We start from the raw sequence: 23199 nt of genomic DNA on the forward strand, positions 1-23199 counted from the left end.
AGCATACATCACTTGTTAGACCACAACTTAAGAGCTGTACTCAGTTCAGCTCACTATATTTGTGACTGTCTGAGAGGGGATGAGAGGAGTTTCACTCTGCAAATTCCAGGTCTCTCTTAATGGAATTTGCAGGAATGAGGGATCATAGTTATTAGGTTAGCCTGGAAAGGCTGGGGTTGTTCTCTTTGAAGCAGTGCTGAGAGGAGATTTGATAGATTACAGTGATAAAATTGAGGAGAGCTGTTCCTAAAAGACCCAGGACTGCAGGTGGACAAAAATGGTGGACAAAATATGTGAGGAGTATGTAAGTAAATACATTTTACTCAGCAGTAATGATCTAGAAGGCAATGATTTTGGAAACAAAGTTGATCAATGACTACCCTTGGGAAGATGGGGATTTACTATTTTGTCAAGAGTCATGGATAATGGAGGTCAGATATCATCTTCAATCCATTCTTATTCCTCCCTCTTCTGGCCCCTTCCCAAAGTGCTCTTCTTTTATTTTCCCTGCACTCTTACTGCTCCAACAACTACTATTAATTTTCAGAAAAAGTAAAAGCCTGAAGTCAAAGGAGGAGGGAAGAGCAATGCAAGTGTAGCAATGGAGAAAGATGAAAATGGCAAATAAGATAGGAATCAGTAAATTCAAAGCTAATGACAATAATTAAAAAGGCCAGTAATAACTATACCACCATCCACATTAAGAGGCAGAGGCAAATCAGCTTGAGCTAGGCCTGACACTAAACCACAAAGGACAGGTGTCCATCGGTGTATAAAACTAGTGAATACCCTTAAAATTGGGTGGAAACTTTCCAGATCAGAGTTAGAAACATAGCAGAGGGTCAGGAAGTGGAAGGAATGATGGAAGAAAAAAAACTGGGTGACTTCAAGTAAAGAGAAATAAAATCCATAAGCACTATAGATTAAGTTTCCACTAAACATAACCTACCTTAAACCAACACTTGTTCATCAGAAAGTAGTATTTGACACTCTCTTCTCCAAACTGTTCAGCCACATATAGTCCCATTGAGCCATACTCATCGTAGATGCGTTTCTTATTTTCATCATTCAGAATTGCATTTGCATTGTTTATTTCTTTAAACTTTTCTGATGCATCAGGGTTGTCTGGATTTTTGTCTGGATGATACTTGAGTGCAAGCTTTCTAATTGGAAAACAAAAGTAACAAACTTCAGAACTACAATCTGGGTACAAATAATGCTGTATCTAGAGCTAATTAAAAATTTAAAATTAAACTAATCTCCTTCAATCAAATTAAACTATTACCAGGAACACCAGTGCTAATTTTTAACAATGTTTTTATCATAGTAGGAAGAGACAAGATTTCAAGAAAATACAGGTGGTTTCTGGATTTCCATTTCAACTTTTGTCATATGCTGCAAACCTTAAAAAACATCTCATTAGTTACCCAAATGTGTGCAAATTTAACTGCAGCAATTGCAAAACCAGTTATTCTACTATTGAGTGAACTATTGGCCCTTTCCAGAGGTGTTTCAATGAAGCTTAAAAAATATTGCTCGTCACAATGTCAGTGCTCAGCCAGCACAAACATCCTTATAAGTAGAAATGCACACCAAGGTGACCTGCAGTTCATTTAGCATGCCCAGCCTAAACTCCTGTAGCAGCATGCTTTATGTGCAACGTTAAACACTGCTGGACTCCCATCACTGCAGAACTGGGTGCTCTACACAGCCTGATACAGAAATATTTCAGATGCTGAGTGCACAGGCAGCAACCATGCAGCATGTACCTGTTGTTTCATGAAATCTGGTTTCACCTCCATTGATCCATTGAAAGATCTCCTCATGTAGTACTGACAATCTCTCTACATTTGTAAGACAGCAGTAAATATGTCAAGATGGCAATAAGCTGGAATGTGACGTTTGATTCTTAACCTGTCATGCAATAGCTAGCTCAGTTCAGTCACAGAAGCAATGATGCAATGACTGTCCTATACCTGCCAGTGGCTGAAACTATTAAACCTGGGTTTCTAAACACATTGCAGTACTTGTGAAAATTGCACAAATCCCCAGTGTGCCAACAATAGTCAGCCTAGGACAAGACCAGACAAAATGAGAGCAGAAGAGTCAGATACAGAAGGATCTGGGAATGAGACAGAGCTTGAGGGATAAGAATAGAAGGTGGCACACAGAAGAGCTCAATAACACCACAGACAGCTGTAACATGTGCAAACGAAAGGGGATACCACACAAGTACAGGGTACGTTCAGCAAAGGATGAAGTGAAAGTGAAGAATCGGTGAAAGAAATATCCAAAGTGGAAGAAAGCATGTGAGTAAAAGAGAAACATATGGGGATAGAAGGAAGAGTGTTTGGTGCACTTGCTTTGACTGCAATCTGTATGTAAAACCAGCTTACAAAGTAGCCAGGAGATCAATTGGGTTGTGAAATCTGAACATAAACTGTAGAAGCTGGAAATCTAAAAAAGGAATTGCTTGAAACACTCAGCAGACAGACAGCTTTTGTGGAATGAAGACCATAAGATATTGGAGCAGACTTAGGCCATTTGGCTCATTGAGTCTGCTCTACCATTTCATCACAGCTGATCCATTTTCCTTATCAGCCCCAACCTCCTGCCTTCCCTCCTGTATCCATGCCCTGACCAATCAACAATCTATTAACCTCCGCCTTAAATATACATATAGATTTGGTTTCCACAGGTGTCTGTGGCAATGAATTCCACAGATTCACCACTCTCTAGCTAAAGAAATTCCTCTTTATCTCCGTTCTAAAAGGACGCCCCTCTATCTTAAGGCTGTGTCCTCTGGTCTTATAGACTCCCCCACCACTGGAAACATCCACTCCACATCCACTCTATAGAGGCCTTTCAACATTCAATAGGTTTCTTCATTCTTCTGAGTTCCAGTGAGTAGAGCCCCAGAGACATCCAACGCTCCTTATATGACAAGGCTTTCAATCCCAGAATCATTTTCGTGAACCTCCTTTGAACCACCTCCAATATATCAAACCCAAGAAAGAAAACTAGTTATTTTTAAACGAAGAATATGGAAGAACAATGAACAGAAACAAGAGGAACCTTTCTTTTATGGCAAGGCCAGGATTGTCTTTGGGATAAGTTGTAAAGCTCACCCCATATAACCATATTACAATTACAGCACGGAAACAGGCCATCTCGGCCCTTCTAGTCCGTGCTGAACGCTTACTCTCACCTAGTCTGATCTACCTGCACTCAGCCCACAACTCTCCATTCCTTTCCTGTCCATATACCTATCCAATTTTTTTTTAAAATGACAAAATCTAACCTGCCTCTACCACTTCTACTGGAAGCTCGTTCCACAAAGCTACCACTCTCTGAGTAAAGAAGTTCCCCCTAAACTTTTGCCCCTTAATCTCAACTCATGTCCTCTTGTTTGAATCTCCCCTACTCTCAATGGAAAAAGCCTATCCACATCAACTCTATCTACCCGCCTAATTTTAAATACCTCTATTAAGTCCCCCCTCAACCTTCTACGCTCCAAAGAATAAAGACCTAACTTGTTCAACCTTTCTCTGTAACTTAGGTGCTGAAACCCAGGTAACATTCTAGTAAATCTTCTCTGTACTCTCTATTTTGTTGACATCTTTCCTATAATTTGGTGACCAGAACTGTACACAATACTCCAAATTTGGCCTCACCAATGTCTTCTACAATTTTAACACTATATCCCAACTCCTGTACTCAATGCTCTGATTTATAGAAACATAGAAAATAGGTGCAGGAGTAGGTCATTCGGCTCTTCGAGCCTGCACCGCCATTCAGTATGATCATGGCTAATCATCCAACTTAGAACCCTGTACCTGCTTTCTCTCCATACCCCCTGATCCTTTCAGCCACAAGGGCCATACCTAACTCAGTCTTAAAGGCCAGCATACCAAAAGCTTTCTTCACCACTCTATCCATATGAGATTCCACCTTCAGGGAACTATGCACCATTACTCCTAGATCACTCTGTTATACTGCATTCCTCAATGCCCTACCATTTACCATGCATGTTCCATTTTGATTAGTCCTACCAAAATGTAGCTCCTCACACTTAACAGCATTAAACTTCATCTCCCATCTTTCAGCCCATTCTTCTAACTGGCCCAAATCTCTCTACAAGCTTTGAAAACCTACTTCATTTTCCATAATACCACCTATCTTAGTATCATCTGCATACTTACTAATCCAATTTACCACTCCATCATCCAGATCATTAATGTATATGACAAGCAACATTGGACCCAGTACAGATCCCTGAGGCACACCACTAGTCACCGGTCTCCAACCTAACACACAGTTATCCACCACTACTCTCTGGCATCTCCCATCCAGCCACTGTTGAATCCATTTACTACTTCAATATTAATACCTAATGATTGAACCTTCCTAACTAACCTTCCATGTGGAACCTCGTCAAAGGCCTTACTGAAATCCATATAGACAACATCCACCCCTTTACCCTCGTCAATTGTCCTAGTAATCTCTTCAAAAAATTCAATAAGATTTGTCAAACATGACCTTCCACGCACAAATCCATGTTGACTGTTCCTAATCAGACCCTGTCTATCCAGATAATTATATATACCACCTCTAAGAATACTTTCCATTAATTTACCCACCACTGACGTCAAACTTACAGGCCAATAATTGCTAGGTTTACTTTTAGAACCCTTTTTAAACAATGGAACAACATGAGCAGTACGCCAATCCTCCTGCACCATCCCTGCTTCTAATGACATTTGAAATATTTCTGTCAGAGCCCCTGCTATTTCTACACTAACTTCCCTCAAGATCCTAGGGAATATCCTGTCAGGACCCGGAGACCTATCCACTTTTATATTCCTTAAAAGCGCCAGTACTTCCTCTTCTTTAATCGTCATACTTTCCATAACTACCCTTCTTGTTTCCTTTACCTTACACAATTCAATATCCTTCTCCTTAGTGAATACTGAAGAAAAGAAATTGCTCAACATCTCCCCCATCTCTTTTGGCTCCACACATAGCTGTCCACTCTGATTCTCTTAGGGACCAACTTTATCCCTCACTATCCTTTTGCTATTAATAACTGTAGAAACCCTTGGGATTTATTTTCACCTTACTTGCCAAAGCAACCTCATATCTTCTTTTAGCTTTTCTAATTTCTTTAAGATTCTTTTTACATTCTTTATATTCCTCGAGCACCTCATTTACTCCAAGCTGCCTGTATTTATTGTAGATCTCTTTCTTTTTCAGAACCAAGTTTCCAATATCCCTTGCAAACCATGGCTCTCTCAAACTTCTAACCTTTCCTTTCAACCTAACAGGAACATAAAGATTCTGTACCCTCAAAATTTCACCTTTAAATGACCTCCACTTCTCTATTACATCCTTCCCATAAAACAAATTGTCCCAATCCACTCCTCCTAAATCCTTTCACATCTCCTCAAAGTTAGCCTTTCTCTAATCAAAAATCTCAACCCTGGGTCCAGTCCTATTCTTCTCCATAATTATATTGAAACTAATGGCATTGTGATCACTGGACCCGAAGTGCTCTGCAACACATACCCCCGTCACCTGACTTATCTCATTCCCTAACAGGAGATCTAACACTGCCCCTTCTCTAGTTGGTACCTCTATGTATTGCTGCAAAAAACTATCCTGCACACATTTTACAAACTCCAAACCATCCAGCCCTTTTACAGAATGTGCTTCCCCATCTATGTATGGAAAATTAATCTCCCACAATCACAACCTTGTGCTTACTACAAATATCGCTATCTCCTTATAAATTTGCTCCTCCAATTCTCGCTCCCCATTAGGTGGTCTATAATACACCCCAATAAGCATTACTGCACCTTTCCCATTCCTCAATTCCACCCAAATAGCCTCCCTAGATGAGCCCTCTAATCTATCCTGCCAAAGCACCACTGTAATATTTTCTCTGACAAGCAATGCAACACCTCCCCCTCTTGCCCCTCCAATTCTATCACACCTGAAGCAACGATATCCAGGAATATTTAGTTGCCAATGACACCCCTCCTGCAACCATGTTTCACTAATAGCTACAACATCATATTTCCAGGTATCAATCCATGCTCTAAGCTCATCCACCTTTCTTACAATGCTCCTAGCATTAAAATAAATGTATTTAAGAAACTCTCCACCTCTTACTCTGTTTATCCCTAAAGGTGCAAACAATTTATTATCTTTTTCTTCCTTCTCCCCTACATCTTCGGTCTGAGCGCTCCCCTTCTCTGTCAGTGGCCAATCCTCCCTCACACACTGTCTACTAGCTTTTTCTGTTTGTGAACTAACCTCCTCCCTCTTAGTCTCTTCAATTTGATTTCCACCCCCTCAACCATTTTAGTTTAAAGTCTCCCCAGTAGCCTTTGCAAATCTTTCTGCCAGGATATTGGTCCCCCTAGGATTCAAGTGCAACCCGTCCTTTTTGTACAGGTCACACCTGCCCCAAAAGAGGTCCCAATGATCCAGAAACTTGAATCCCTGCCCCCTGCCCCAATCCCTCAGCCATGCATTTATCCTCCATCTCATTCCATTCCTACTCTCAAGGTCGCGTGGAACAGGCAGTAATCCCGAGATTACTTCTTCTCAACTCCCTTCCTGACTCCCTATATTCTCCTTTCAGGACCTCTTCCCTTTTCCTACCCATGTCATTGGTACCTATATGTACCATGACCTCTGGCTCCTCACCCTCCCACTTCTGGATATCTTGGATGTGATCAGAAACATCTCGGACTCTGGCACCAGGGAGGCAAACTACCATTCGGGTCTCTTGACTGCGTCCACAGAATCGCCTATCTGACCCCCTAACTATCAAGACCCCTATTACTACTGCCCTCCTCTTCCCTCTTCCTTTCCCTACCCTTCTGAGCTACAGCGCTGGACTCTATGCTGTAGGCACGGCCACTGTTGCTTCCCCCAGGTAAGCTGTCTCCGCCCCCCCCTCCCCCAACAGTACTCAAACAGAAGTACTTGTTGTCAAGGGGCACAGCCACCGGGGTACTCTCTAGTACCTGACACTTCCCTTTCCCCCTCCTAACCGTGACCCACTTGTCTGCCTCCTGTGGCCCCAGTGTGACCACCTGCCTGTAACTCCTCTCTACCAACTCCTCACTCTCCCTGACCAGATGAAGGTCATCGAGCTGCAGCTCCAGTTCCCTAATATGGTCGCTTAGGAGCTGCAACTCAGCACACCTAGCGCAGATGTGGACGTCCAGGAGGCTAGGAGACTCCAGGACCTCCCACATCCGACACCAAGAACAACAAGCTGCCCTCACCCTCATACTTCCCCCTTTCCTCAAATAACAGGAAAAATTGAAAACCAAACCTACTTTGCCTCGCCCGCTTCAGCCAAAGCCCTTAAGCCTTCACCCTGTTCCCGGCTCACTTCGCTACCCGCAAACCAACGCTGCCTGCTGTATAAGGCTATGTTCCTTTTAAATCTTCTGCGCTTCACTACCCGTCACACGCCTGCGCGGTCCCACCTCTCACCTCCGATGAAAAGAAAAAATCAAAATGGCTCCCGCCACACTCCCGCTCCGATTCTCAGACTTCCTTCTCCAAATTAAACCCGAACCAGGATTTCTGACCTTTTAAATCTTCCGCGTTTCACTGCCCGATGTCACACGCCTGCGCAGTCCCGCCTCTCTTAACTCCGATGAGAAGCAAAAATCAAAATGGCTCCCGCCGCACTCCCGCTCCAATTCTCAGACTTCCTTCTCCAAATTGATCAGTTGATGGGGGCAGTTGGAGAGGAAAAACGAAAAGTTATGAATTAAGGGCAGTTTGAAGAATGCACAGAAACACTGTAGCTGCGTGGAATGAATGTATATGAACTGCAATGCAGTCACCCAATTAGCATTTGATTTCTCTAATGAAGGGGAAATCACTTGTTGAGCTGCAAAAGTAGCACACAAGATTGGAGAAAGTAGGAGGGCTGTTTGGATTGCTAGAAAGGGAATAGATAGAAGAACAAGTGTCACATCTCCACTGGTTTCATAGAAAAATGCAAAAGGGAGTGGTTGGAATCAGTGGTGGCATTTTAGAAGCTGCCATAAAGCATGCTCATATTTTTTTAATTCTGAATGATAATATTCTGAACTATTCCAAGAGAATAATTTTACATAATTATTGGAACATTAAGAATGAATAGATTTCAAATTAGATTTAACAATATTTCATACCTATATGCCTTTTTGATCTCCTCTGGTGTAGCTCCTTTCTCTAATCCCAATGCCTTATACAAACTTTCACCTGTTCGAGACATCGACCGCTGAAGTCGTGGTGCAGACATGTTGGCAGGTAGCTGTAAGAAATGAACAGGTTTTTAAATCTAATGTAAGGGCATTTTCACTGATCTGTGTAAAAAAAATCCCTCAGACAGCTGCAGCTCATTCAGAACGCTCCTCCTAGAGTCCTCACTAAGATAAAGAAAGTAGAACCTATCAGTCCAGTTCTCAGATCGCTACACTGGCTTCCTGTCCAGAGAACTGATTTTAAAATAATGCTACTGGTTTATAAAATTTAAACGGTCTAGGGCCAAAATACATCTCTGATCTCTTGCTGCATTACGAACCTTCCCAAGTTCTCAGGTCATCTGGGGCAGGTCTGCTACAGTCCCCAGGGTCAAAACTAAATATAGTGAAGGAGCTTTTAGTTACTATGCTCCACGTATCTGAAAACTTTCCAGGGGATCTGAAGTCTGCCCCAACTTTAAGCTCTTAAATCAAGGCTTAGTACTTTCCTTTTTGCTGTAGCTTTTAATTAGAAGCTCCTGCACTGCAACTTCAATTTATCATATCTATTTGTGATTTTATTCTTATATATTGTTTGAAATTTGATATTCGATTTCTGTGTAAAGCACTTTGAACTGCCCTGAGTTTGAAAAGTGCTATACAAATAAACTTGCTTGCTTAAAATGAAGTGGACTGGTTCTCTTCACCCACTCCCCACAATATGCATTTTTTGAAAGCTAGAGGAAAAATTATTTATACAGCATAGAAAACATGTATATATACAAGCAAGCCTGCCAAAGGCACCTCCCTGAGCCAGTCCCATTTTGCTACAATTATTCCATATCACTCTAAATCTTTCCTATCCAGCCACCTGTCTAAATATCCCATAAACATTGTAAAATTGTTTACTTTTTTTTGGCAGCTTGTTTCACATACCCACCACTCTGTGTGAAAAGCTTGCCCTCAAGTCTCCTTTAAATCTTTCCCCTCCCACCCTAAATCCATGCCCTCTATTATCCTGGGGCCGGAGGGGGGACCATCTATGCCCCTCATATCTCTGTAATGTCACCCTTTGGCCTCCTACACTCCAGAGAAAATAGCCCCAGACTTTTCAGCCTCTCCAGCCTCTCCTTACAATTTAAGCTGTCTAGACTCTTTCACCACCGTCCACCTACATTATGCCACACTTTTAGGGAATTGTGTAATTATACCCCCCTCTCCTATCACCAGAACCCTGCCATTTAATATGCATGTCCAGCTGAGGGTTACCTTTCCAAGATGTGACACTTTAAGTTAAATTCCTTCTGCCATTCATAGGCCCACTTTCCCAGTTGATCTGGATCCTGTTCTCAGGTAACCATCTCCACTGTTCACCGTATCATCAATTTGTGTCATGCAGAAATTTACCAACCACATCAGCTACATTCTCATCCAAATTAATATGGATGACAAACAACCATCAAGCCAATTCTGCATTCAACTGGTTAGCTCATATCTGATCTAACTATTCAGAACTGGCTACCATGCAGAACATTACCTGCAACCTAACACCCTGTCCTCACCAATCCTCTTGGTCACTTCTCTAAAATAAAAACAACTTTGTGAGAATTTCTCATTCACAAAGTCATGCTGACAAATCAACCCTCGTCTTTTCACTTGCAAGGATTCTGGTTCCTCAATCTCCTCTGGTTACTTTCTCATTACTGGTGTTATAGGCTCACCAGCTTTAGCTCCCTGGCTTGTCTATGTAGCTCCTCTTAAAAGCCCAACATTGCCACCTCTTAACCATCAGGCTCTTGAACCAAAGGGGATAACTTCACTCAATTTGACTTGCTCATTTAAATGTCTGAAGTTCTCAGTCATCCAGGTCATTGCATATCGAGCAGTAGTAAATCAAGACAAGTGGACTTGCTGTGTTGTCCAGAAGGTGTTTCATCACTCATCTGAGAGGCTTCATCCGTTCTGATCCATGGTGGGTAGTTTCCCAGCTTATAAAGTCTGAGTTATTTAAAGGTACAGCAATTGCATGAGTGTCATTCAGAGTCGTAAAAGTGATGAGAGGTTTATTAGTCTGATCTTTACATCAATGGAGGTGTGAACTGTTGTGGAGACACCGGGGTAGAGATGTTAGGACTACATTACAAGTAGCTGAAGGGTGGTGTCGTACTTTATCCCCTTCTGTTCAGGGATGGATTTTCTAGTTTGACAAAAATGGCTTCTATAACCCCTCTTTAAAACCACCCATCTTCCCTGTACCAGCAAATTGTCCAGGAAAATGTCAGGGTATCCGTCTGTGAAATGAAGCTCATGAGAAAGTGGGTCATGCACCAAGACAACGACCCTAAACGCACAAGTCACTTTACTAAAGAATGGTTAAAGAAGAAGAAATTTCACATTTTGGAATGGCTGAATCAAAGTCCTGACATTAGAAATGTTGTGGAAGGACCTGAAACAAGCAGTTCAGAATCAGGTTTATTATCACCGGCATGTATCGTGAAATTTGTTAACTCAGCAAGGAAGTCCACCAACATCCCAGAGTTGAAGCAGTTTTGTAAGGTGGAATGGCCTTAAATTCCTCCAAGCCGATATGCAGGACTGGAAATATTTGGTTGAAGTTATTGTTGTACAAGGAGGGTCACACCAGTTACTGAAAGCAAAAGTTTACATACTTTTTCCAACAAATACATGTAATATTGGACCCTTTTTTTCCAACAAATAAATGAACAAGTATAATGTTTGTGTTTTTTTTTAATTAGATTAGATTATGAAGACATGTAGTCCTCTTTTATTGTCATTTAGTACTGCATGCATTAAGAAATGATACATTATTTCCTCCGGTGTGATATCACAAAACACAGGACAGACCAAGACTGAAAAAACTGACAAAACCACAAAATTATAACATATAGTTACAAACAGTGCAACAATACCATAACTTGATGAAGAAGTCCATGAGCACAGTAAAGTTCAAAGTTTCTCAAATGTCCCACATCTCACGCAGACGAGAGAAGGAAGAAAAACTCTCCCTGCCGTGCCAACCACAATCCGACTCTGAGTCATCCGAAAACTTCAAGCTCTGATCAACTCTCTGACACAGAGTACTGAGCGCCATCTCTGTCCGAATGATTCGACCTCCTTCTCGGTCGCCAAAAGCAGGCAAGGTCGGGGGGATTTTGAGGCCTACCCTCCGGAAGATTCCCGACCACACAGTAACGACAGCAGCAAACCGGCGTTTCAGAAATTTCTCTGTGCTTTCAAGTCCATTCTCCATCAAATCAGAATTGTCCATGGCCCCTATTTAACAGATACGACATCATTTTTCACCGGAGGGCTGTGCACACGCAGGCGTGCTGCCACCTTCTCCATTTACATGGGTTGTCTTTATCTAGTTTTAGGACTTGCATGAAGATCTGATCACATTTTAGGTCATATTTATGCAGAAAAAGAAAGTTCTAAAGGGTTCACAAATTTTCTAGCACCACTGTATATGTAGTTTGATAATAAATTTACTTTGAACATTAGTCAACCTCCAGCTTTCTAGTACCTCTCTTGCGGCTAATGGCAATTCAAATATTTCTACCAGGGTCCCAGCAATTTCTTCCCAGATTTCTTCACTATTCTTAGGATACATTTGGTCAGGCACCAAGGCTTGGCAACTTTGTGGTTTAAGACTACTATCATTTTCTCTTGTAATGTGGATATGTTTCAGGAAATCATTTCTCTTCTCAGCTTCCATGACCTGCACCTCAGTAAATACAGAGGTATTCATGCAAGACTTGACCCACCTCACGTTGTTCCACATATTTAAAGGATGCCCATTTTCTCCCAAGTTACCTTTTAATCCTTGATATTCTTGGAGAATTTCTGATTCTCCATTACCTACTCTGCCAAGACGTTATTTCCCCTTCTTGTCCTCCTACTTCCCTTATGCCGGCTGGTGGCATAGTGGCATCAGCGCTGGACTTCGGGGCGAGAGGTCCCGAGTTCGAATCCAGACGGCCCCCGGTAAGAGCTGGTGATCCAGAATTGTGATATCCTCCATGAAACATTGTTCGCTAATCGTGCCAGCCTTGTCCTTCATTTGAACAGAAACACTTGGATCCACAACTATCTCACTGTTGAAGGACTCCTATTTGCCACATATCATTTTATTAATACCCTCTCCTAATCTTTTTTCAAGGTCCTGTCTAATGCCATCAAAATTAGCCTTCCTCATTATGGACTTTCTTGTGCATGCAGACAAGGAGGACAACCAAGTGATCAGATTTACCAAAAATATGGTCTGGGCATAGAACTGTAGCCATTCCTCATCTTAGTATAACAATGATCAAGTCACTAGTGTGTTGGGACCTCTGGCACTATACATTATGTGCTGATGGTAATTGGGCATAGATTTCTTCAAAAAAGCCTGGTTAAGGTCCCCGACTATGATTTGAAATGCGTCAGAATGAACTTTCTTGTTTAGAGATGGCATCATACAGTGTCTCAGGCGCTTCATTATAGTCAGCCGCTGGTTGTATGTAAAGTATGGTCAGGATTATGGAGAACTTCCAAGATAAATAGAATGGATAGCATTTGATTATTAGGTGTTTAAGGTTGTGGGAACGACTTTGACAAAACCACCACATCAGAGCACCAAAGAGAGTTTATATGAAACACACCTTCATCTCTTGTCTTTGTTGAATCAGCATTTTGGTCCATCCTGTGACTCAAGAAGCCTTCGAGTCTGATCACCTTATCTGGCATGCTGGGAGTAAGCCATGTCCTAGTTGCACATAGAATACAACAATCTCACATTTCCCTCCGATACAGGTCCTCAATTTTGTTTTCCAGTGACTGCTCATTTGCTAACGAGATGCCAGGTAGAGGGTGTCCCATTCCCCTGATTCAGCCTGGCTTGGAGTCTCCTCCTACTCCCTTCCTTACTTCCACCTATAGCAAAGAACCTTCATCTGTTGAAAGATGCCGTACCTGCTTAAGAGTTAAGTACGCCAAGCCCATTAGAAAACTGAGAAATCTGTAGTTCATTAAGTTGAATTAAAAGTACATTGCTTACAGAAATTACATGCTGCAGATTGCAGTGAGAGTAGTTCAAAAGACATATTGTATGTAGCCAGCAAAACGTTGCCATGGTTCTTGCTTAATTCATAATGATTAGAATTATTCAAACTGGATTTCTTCAGAATCAAATTTGGCAGTATATGGAACAGGAGAAAGTCAATGAATGAAAATCAAAATGTGCAAGAGAGGTGTTATTCACCAAGGGACAATTTGTAAAAGGAAAAAATGGCAGCGAATAGATAAAGGAGAGGAAGTTTGGTTGACCATGTCATTGATTATAAGAATTTGAAGGAGTTTCATTAAAGACAGCATTTATGATTAGTCTGGTATCTTGACAGGGTTGTTTACCTGGTAAGAGAATTTAAAAGGTAACTGCAGAAACATAAGCAGTTGCAAGATTTAAAGACTGGAAAAGAAAGCAATGTTGAAATTGGGTCAGTATTAGTTTTGAAAAGAGACAATGACCCAAAAAAGATATTACCTTAGGTTCGTCCTTTAAAATTGCAATGCTTTCCAGATTGTACTGTGCATTAGAAATCAGGGTCAAAAATTTGTAGGATCAGAATCTTCAGCAAAAGAGTTTTAGTCTATACAACTGAACAATGGATTATATTTGTTGGATTGTATCAAAATGGACTGCTGTGTATAACTGTGCTTAAAAAAAAATCAGTTCTAACAACCACACCTAACATGTCACCCCACGCCTAACATGTCACCTTAGCACATGACGGCTTTGGACTTTTTTAATGGAGCAACCATACACTGCTGTGCAAACATCAGCATTTCAGGCATTTCATCTGATCATACTATGAAGGACTTGCTGAGCTATAGAGTTTTGGGGTAGTGCTACATACAAAATAAACTATTCTTCAGAATTCCAAATTTAAATTGATTTCTCCAATTACCTCCACAATTATTACCGAAATATACAAAACCAATAATAATTGCTCCAATGTACAAAAACAATTTCGTGTAAGCAAGTTTTGAAACTCAGTTCACACAATGTCACTCATTCAGCCTCTAAAAAAAATTACTTCCTAAATACTGACCAAGTTCGAGATACTTAAGAGGTTTGACTCTGCATCTTATGACATACATCAAAGTTGAATGCAATTAAGGTTTAATAGTTTTCACTGGTGCTGCTCTTTGACAGGGTTAATTAGTCTCATTCCCATACAATTACAAGTTCTCTCCCCCTCTCCAAGTGCTATTTACATTACATTCCAGTTCACAATTAATTGACATGACAGTTCTTGTCAACTTGCTATGCAAGTCAAAATATTCTTTTCTCTTCCCTCTGGCTCCACCAACAATTATATTCTGTGCCTCTGGCTGTCTGCCAATGGAAATACTTTTTATTACTTACTCTAACTAACAGTCAATTCTGAACACTGCTTTCTTATTTTACTGATCATCAACTATCCATGCAAATGGTAAAAGTTTAAAAAAGGAAATTATCCCCTTCGGAAAACATTTGGTCAAACATCCAAAATGTTACTGTTTATGCACTTTGACTCCCCACTGATAATACCAGACTTGGAGAATTTGCAGAGCTTTTACTTCCAACTTGCTTTGTCACTCATTTTTTTCTTCAGACATCACAAAATGTGTTTCTGATATAATTCAATTGTCCAAATTTATTCTCCTACAAACATAATGGCATCTTCAAGGACTCCTGCACCTCAAAACACTGGAGAGACACCAAGTTTCTCTCCAAAGAAACCAGTACAATGGGCAGGCCCCATCAGTCACATGCCTTAACAGGAAACACCAAAATGAGCCACAATAATCAAAACTCTCATAATAACAAATAGCCAGGCAGACTGAAGAGTCAAGGATACTCTCAAAGGCTCTTTTCAAAATCGGGTTTCATGGTAGTTGAGTGGTAGCATGGCAAAATTAAAGCTCAAGGCATTCCGGAGTTTGGAATTCAATCCTGGGGCCACTCTTTAAGAAATCTCTGTATATCCTGCGTGGGTTTCCCCCCCGGGTGCTCCAGTTTCCTCTCAGGTAGTAATCCTTGTCAATTATCCCATCATTAAATTAGGTTTGTGCGGCAGTGTAATTCAAAGGGTTGGAGGGGCCTACTCCAAACTATACCACTAAATTTTTTAAAAATGCAATACTCCCACCAACTGTTGGGAATTGCTAACCCATGGCCATTCTGCATTCTCTGAAGACACCATGTCTAAGCATCAGAACCAACTCAAAACAGCCACTCTCACCATGCGCTTCCAGCCCCACGTACTTTATCTCAACTCACATTGCCAAAGTGGCCTAATCAGTCATCATACTATTGTTTATGGTACTTCGTTGCATACCACAGTCATATTACCTTCATTACAACAGTGACTGATTCTTTGGCTGTAAAGGACATTAGGGTATTGAGAGGTCATGAAAGCTACCAAATAAACACCATTTGCAACATTAATTACATTGTACTCCAGTATAAAGCTACCAAATTCAAGTGTACCATCTTTCTTCTTTCATCCATTCCTTCCTGTCTTCCATTAAACTAACAAATTTTTGTTTGGCCATAGTTAATTCATTTGGTTTACGTTAGTTAAATTGGAAAGAAGATTAGTGACGATTAACCAGATGATCTAAACAGGAGTACAATTGTATTAGACAGCTTTTGTTATACATACACCAATTGGAAATGTACACCTAACATTGCACCAAAGTTGCACTGAAACACTATAAGTGGTTACAAGCTCAGTAGAAGAGAAATTGCTGGAAATATGCACCAAGTCACACAGCATTTGCAGACAGAACACTTAATATTTCTGTTGACATTAACTTGAAAAAGTTAAGAGGAAATGAAGAGAACAAAAGATGTGTCTGTGATGGAGTGGATACACAGAGTAATAAAAGGTTAGAAAAGTGATAAAGGGTAGCAGATCAGAGCAAGAGTTTGTCCAGTCGATACAGGAGAGGAGGGGAACAAAAGCAATGCTAAATTACAGCAAACAGAACACTACATTTGGAAATCCAGGCAGGAACTGTGGAGGGACTTAAGCAGTTAACATTGATGACCTTACTTTAGGCTGGTTATCTGAAATTATACAATTAAATACCAAGGGCTACAACATGGCAGCTGAAGGATAAGATGGTGTCCAGACACCTACGAGGGGCCTTGATTGGAACAGTGTGAAATACCAGCTAAGAGGGCAAGTTGGGTGGAGAATTTAACATGACAGGCAATAGTATAATTCTTTCAAATATTCCGCAAAACGGACACCAAAACTGTATTTAGTTGTTCCAATGATAAGAGAAGGTTAAATCTCAGGATGGCGGGACTGTCATATGTTGAAAGATTGGAGTAACTGGGCTTGTATACACTGGAATTTAGAAGGATCAGAGGGGATCTGATTGAAACATATAAGATTATTAAGGGATTGGACACGCTGGAGGCAGGAAGCATGTTCCCTCTGATGGATGAGTCCAGAACCAGAGGCCACAGTTTAAGAATAAGGGGTAGGCCATTTAGAACGGAGTTGAGGGAAAACTTTTTCACCCAGAGAGTGGTGGATATGTGGAATGCTCTGCCCCAGAAGGCAGTGGAGGCCAAGTCTTTGGATGCTTTCAAGAAAGAGATGGATAGAGCTCTTAAAGATAGTGGAATCATAGGTTATGGGGATAAGGCAGGAACTGGATACTGATTGTGGATGATCAGCCATGATCACAGTGAATGGTGGTGCCAGCTCAAAGGGCCGAATGGCCTGCTCCTGCATCTATTGTCTATTAAGAGCATCACTACAGCACAACTACAGCTGCCTCATCTGGACCAAGTGCGGAAGTTCCTGGGTGATGGGAATTGAGGAAGTAAAAGATAGCGTTACATTTCCTGTTATTGCGGGGGAGGTGACATGCAAAGGAGGGTGGATGTTGGGAGAAACAGAAGAGTGAACCAAGCAATTGCTGAGGAAGCTGCCCCTTCGTGATGCTGGGGCATGTACCTGATATCAAAATCACACTGAAAGTGGCAGATGGATAGGGTGCAATACAAGGATAATGCAACCTTGCTCTGGGTGGGAGAAGAAGCACGACCAAAAGTATGAAAAATGGAACAGATGCATGTGATGCCCTAGCAACTGTGGTGCAAAGGAAACTCGTAAAGGAAAGAGGAAGACATCTGAAAACTGTTACTATAGCGTCAGAACTGGTAGGACAAGGACATTGAAAGTCAGAAGACAGAAACAGCGAGAAGATAAATGAGCTTTTCAAAACTCTTTAACAGATGACAGCAAATCGCATTTTACTCCACCACTCAGCCCCTCCTCCGCGGAAGCCACTCCACCGCACCCCGCCAAAGAAGCCCTTTCCCCGGGAAACTACTCTACTGCCTCCCACCCCAAACTCATCCCATCTCCCAGAAAGCTGCTCCACTGTTTCTCTCCCCTCCCCGTCCCACAAACTCCCTTCATCTTTCCAACCTACCCCTTCTCCCGAAGTGCCGCTGTCCAACTCCCCACTCCCTCCTTCTCCCACAGAGGTACTTCAACAACGCCCCTCATCCACAGAAAGTTGCCCCGCACAGCCATCCACCAGCCTCCAACATCACTCAAGCCGCCGCCGACACGGACTGAGGTGCTACAGGTGACGTTTGCTTTCCCGAGGGCCACAGCCCGGGCTCCTGCACACTTTTCAAGTTGGCGGCCTCCCCGCTTGGGGACCGTCTTCCCGACGCAGCCGGATATCCATTCGGGCAGCCGCCTCGCAGCTCCGCGCACGACGCTTACCTCTGGTCGGACTGGCGGTGATGAGCAGCACCGCTCGGTTCCTCGCTTTCACCGCTCCCTCCACTCACGACGCCGTCCCCAGGGCGCAAGCGCGGGCCGACAGGACGTGACGCGCCGGAACAAGGCTCTGAAGTCACATGGACAGCGCCGCGGCCGGTTTTATCGTGGGACGGTAGTCGGACAATGTCGGGAAGTTTCTACTCCTCCGGAGAAGAAATAAAACTGTATAAACTAAAGATTTTATTGATAGAGTGGTGTGAATCTGGAAATCAATGCCTGAGTCGATAGGGCCGGCACAGGGCTCATTGAAAAAGTGGCTGAGCGAGGTTTGACGGTTTTACCTGCAGAGTGCTGGACCTTGAGTTGGAAGTACGATCATCTCTTTGCTGCCATACAGTTTCTCGGGCTAATGCTCTGCAATAAGATAATCGTCTTTCTGATGCTAGTCCTATGTTTGACCTCAGCTCTCCGCAGTTCGGTTAGAGCTGTCGGAAGCGCAGCACTGGGAGACTGGCGGAGCATTTGCGGTTCTCGGTTGCTTTAGCAAAAGAATAGATGGCTTTGAACTAAGTTTAGAGCCTAGAGTAAAGGATTCAGACAATCCCTGTAAATTCTTGCGTTGTGGTAAATCTGAATTATTTTTATGGTCAATAGTGGCTTCTGGTTATGGTGCTTGTGGCTGCCTGTGCCTCCAGATAACCAAGTCATAGTAACATCAGAACTGGAAACAGGAATACACCATTTGGTTCCTCGCAGCAGCTTAATCATTCGTAAAATGGCAGGTGGAATTTATCCTGATAAATTCATTTAGAGAGGACTTTTAAGAATAGAATATATACAATGAATATGCAACTCTGTCCAGTAATACCTGAAGGTGGCAGCACAGATGGATAAGACGAGAAGAAGACATGGGAGATACTTGTCTTCGTTAGAGTGTGAGAGCAAAGAAGTTGTGAAACAACTTTATGAAACATTGACAAGGCCACAATTGGAGTACTGTGTATAATTCTGATCACCATATAGTAGGAAAGAGATCTTACTAAACTAGAAAGAGTGCAAAAAAGATTTACCAGTATTTTGCCTGAACTTGGGTGGGGGGCTGAATTATAAAAGAAGTTGCATAGACAAGGGTATTAAGTTCAAATTAAATTTATTATCTAAATATGTAAATGTCACTATGCTTCTGAGATTCATTTTCTTGCATTTACAATAGAACTGAGCAATACAATCAAATCAGTGAAAAACTACATACAGAGACTGACAAACAACCAATGCGCAAAAGACAAACTTATACAAATACAAAAAAAATAGCACTGAGAGCATGAGTTATAGGGCCCTTGGAACTGTAGGTTGTGGAAACAGTTCAGTCTTGAGGTGAGTGAAATTATCTGTGCTGACTCTGGAGCATAATGGTTGAAGAGTAACCTGGACCTCTTTCCTGATGGCAGCAGTGAAAAGAGGGCATCTGGTCTGGAAGCTGGAGGCCCTTGATGATGGATGATGCTTTCTTGTAGATATGCTAAATGGTGCCCTGGAACATAAGAGATTGAGGGTGATATGATAGAGCTATGTAAAGTCATGAAGGGTATAGAAAGGATGAAAGCAGTCTTTCTTCCCCAGGGAAACGGTGCTAAAACGAGAGGGCATAGGTTTAAGACCAGGGCAACTTCTCCGCACAAAGGGTGATGTGTATTTGGATAGGCTGCCTATTCCAAATTGGCAGGTTTGGATTGATTGAAAGGGGCACAATTTTAAAACTACTTAGATAAGTACATAGATCAAAGAGGTTTAGAGAGTTATGGGATTATCTCTCCAGGTGACGCAGCACAGACACACTGGGCCAAATGGCCTGTTTCCATGCTGTGATACCTATGAAGTGATGCACTGCGGAGGACGCAGTAGAGATTCACTGGGATGAAGCTTTTCAATTATGAGGAGAGACAAGAAAGATTTTGTTTAACATAGAGGCTGAGAGGACTACTTATGCAAATATTTACAGAGCAGAGGTACCTTAATCTGGAGGGTATTGATCTATGGCATAAAAGGTTTAGAGGAAATCTGACAAGGGACTTTTGTACCCTAAAGATGGCTGGAGTCTGAAATGTACTGCTTGTGTGGTGATGGAGGGTGAAACTGCTTGAGTATCCAGACAAGCACTTGAATCACCAGAGCACAGAAGGCTACACATCAAATACTAGTAAGTGGGATTTAAATAGATAGAATGCCCCCCCTTCACCATTCCTCTGTCCCCTTTTCCCTCTCTCACCTTATCTCCTGGCCTGCCCATCACCTCCCTCTGGTGCCCCTTCCATGGCCTTCTGTCCTTTCCTATTAGATTTCCCCCTTCTCCAGCCCTGTTTCCCTTTCACCCATCAACTTCCTAGCTCTTCACTTTACCCCTCCCGGTTTCACCTATCACCTAAAGAGGAAATCTGCAGATGCTGGAAATCCAAGCAACACACACAATGCTGGAGGAACTCAGCAGGCCTCGGCATCTATGGAAAAGAGCACAGTTGATGTTTCAGGCCAGGACCCTTCAGCAAGACTGGAGAAAAAAAGACAAGTAGAGTTAAAAGGTGAGGGGAGGGAAAAACACAAGGTCAATAAATCAAAGAAGGTAGTGTGCCCGTGGCTGACAAGAGAAATTAGGGATAGTATCGATTCCAAAGAAGAAGCATACAAATTAGCCAGAGAAAGTGGATCACCTGAGGACTGGGAGAAATTCAGAGTTCAGCAGAGGAGGACAAAGGGCTTAATTAGGAAGGGGAAAAAAGATTATGAGAGAAAACTGGCAGGAAACATAAAAACGGACTGTAAATGCTTTTATAGATACGTGAAAAGGAAAAGACTGGTAAAGACAAATGTAGGTCCCCTGCAGACAGAAACAGGTGAATTGATTATGGGGAGCAAGGACATGGCAGACCAATTGAATAATTACTTTGGTTCTGTCTTCACTAAGGAGGACATAAATAATCTTCCAGAAATAGTAGGGGACAGAGGGTCCAGTGAGATGGAGGAACTGAGCGAAATACATGTTAGTAGGGAAGTGGTGTTAGGTAAATTGAAGGCAGATAAATCCCCAGGGCCAGATGGTCTGCATCCCAGGGTGCTTAAGGAAGTAGCCCAAGAAATAGTGGATGCATTAGTGATAATTTTTCAAAACTCGTTAGATTCTGAACTAGTTCCTGAGGATTGGAGGGTGGCTAATGGAACTCCACTTTTTAAAAAAGGAGGGAGAGAGAAACCGGGGAATTATAGACCGGTTAGCCTAACGTCGGTGGTGGGGAAACTGCTGGAGTCAGTTATCAAGGATGTGATAACAGCACATTTGGAAAGAGGTAAAATGATCGGACAAAGTCAGCATGGATTTGTGAAAGGAAAATCATGTCTGACGAATCTCATAGAATTTTTTGAGGATGTAACTAGTAGAGTGGATAGGGCAGAACCAGTGGATGTGGTATATTTGGATTTTCAAAAGGCTTTTGACAAGGTCCCACACAGGAGATTAGTGTGCAAACTTAAAGCACACGGTATTGGGGGTAAGGTATTGGTGTGGGTGGAGAGTTGGTTAGCAGACAGGAAGCAAAGAGTGGGAATAAACGGGACCTTTTCAGAATGGCAGGCGGTGACTAGTGGGGTACCGCAAGGCTCAGTGCTGGGACCCCAGTTGTTTACAATATATATTAATGACTTGGATGAGGGAATTAAATGCAGCATCTCCAAGTTTGCGGATGACACGAAGCTGGGTGGCAGTGTTAGCTGTGAGGAGGATGCTAAGAGGATGCAGGGTGACTTGGATAGGTTGGGTGAGTGGGCAAATTCATGGCAGATGCAATTTAATGTGGATAAATGTGAAGTTATCCACTTTGGTGGCAAAAATAGGAAAACAGATTATTATCTGAATGGTGGCTGATTAGGAAAAGGGGAGGTGCAACGAGACCTGGGTGTCATTATACACCAGTCATTGAAAGTGGGCATGCAGGTACAGCAGGCGATGAAAAAGGCGAATGGTATGCTGGCATTTATAGCGAGAGGATTCGAGTACAGGAGCAGGGAGGTACTACTGCAGTTGTACAAGGCCTTGGTGAGACCACACCTGGAGTATTGTGTGCAGTTTTGGTCCCCTAATCTGAGGAAAGACATCCTTGCCATAGAGGGAGTACAAAGAAGGTTCACCAGATTGATTCCTGGGATAGCAGGACTTTCATATGAAGAAAGACTGGATGAACTGGGCTTGTACTCGTTGGAATTTAGAAGATTGAGGGGGGAGCTGATTGAAACGTATAAGATCCTAAAGGGATTGGACAGGCTAGATGCAGGAAGATTGTTCCCGATGTTGGGGAAGTCCAGAATGAGGGGCCACAGTTTGAGGATAGAGGGGAAGCCTTTTAGGACCGAGATTAGGAAAAACTTCTTCACACAGAGAGTGGTGAATCTGTGGAATTCTCTGCCACAGGAAACAGTTGAGGCCAGTTCATTGGCTATATTTAAGAGGGAGTTAGATATGGCCCTTGTGGCTACGGGGGTCAGGGGGTATGGAGGGAAGGCTGGGGCGGGGTTCTGAGTTGGATGATCAGCCATGATCATAATAAAGGGCGGTGCAGGCTCGAAGGGCCGAATGGCCTACTCCTGCACCTATTTTCTATGTTTCTATGTGATAGGTGAAAGCAGGAGGGGGAGGGGTGAAGTAAAGAGCTGGGAAGTCGATCGGTCAAAGGGATACAGGGCTGGAGAAGGAGAAATCTAATAGAAGACATAAGGCCATGGAAAAAAGAAAAGGTGGGGAGGAGCACCAGAGGGAGGTGATGGGCAGGCCAGGAGATAAGATGAGAGAGGGAAAAGGGGATGGGGAATGGTGAAGGGGTGGAGGAGGGCATGACTGGAAGTTCGAGAAATCAACGTTCATGCCTTCAGGTTGGAGGCTTCCCAGATGGAATACAAGGTGTTGCTGCTCCTGAGTGTGGCCTCATTGTGACTGTGGAGGAGGCCCTGGATAGACATACTGGAATAGGAATCTATCACTTACTACCTTGTGTTTCTCCCTCCCTGGCCCCTCCCAACCTTTCAACACCTTTTTCCTCCTTTTTTTTCTCCAATCCTGCTGAAGGGGCTCAGCTAAAAGGACTGCTTACTCTCTTCCA

The 23199-nt window shown here is 42.6% G+C and overlaps 1 protein-coding gene across 2 annotated transcripts in view; it reads right to left on the reverse strand.

The window, feature by feature from the left end:
• dnajc5ga (DnaJ (Hsp40) homolog, subfamily C, member 5 gamma a) overlaps positions 1 to 18158 on the reverse strand; it is a 40904-nt gene extending 22746 nt beyond the window's left edge. Inside the window, exons 1-4 of one of the 2 annotated variants that reach the window (XM_072251415.1) lie at positions 18059 to 18156; positions 12917 to 13020; positions 8205 to 8326; positions 950 to 1163 (exon numbers count right to left, since the gene is read on the reverse strand). In XM_072251415.1, coding sequence (XP_072107516.1) covers positions 950 to 1163; positions 8205 to 8326; positions 12917 to 12946 — 366 coding nt within the window. In that variant the 5' untranslated portion in view covers positions 12947 to 13020; positions 18059 to 18156. Of the gene's footprint in view, positions 1 to 949; positions 1164 to 8204; positions 8327 to 12916; positions 13021 to 18058 lie in introns of both variants that reach the window. The other variant, XM_072251416.1, reaches the window with a different exon arrangement.
• Between the last annotated feature and the right edge of the window lie 5041 nt (positions 18159 to 23199).

This window comes from Mobula birostris, chromosome 2, assembly GCF_030028105.1.
Source record: "Mobula birostris isolate sMobBir1 chromosome 2, sMobBir1.hap1, whole genome shotgun sequence".
In the NCBI taxonomy this organism is placed as follows: Eukaryota; Metazoa; Chordata; class Chondrichthyes; order Myliobatiformes; family Myliobatidae; genus Mobula; species Mobula birostris.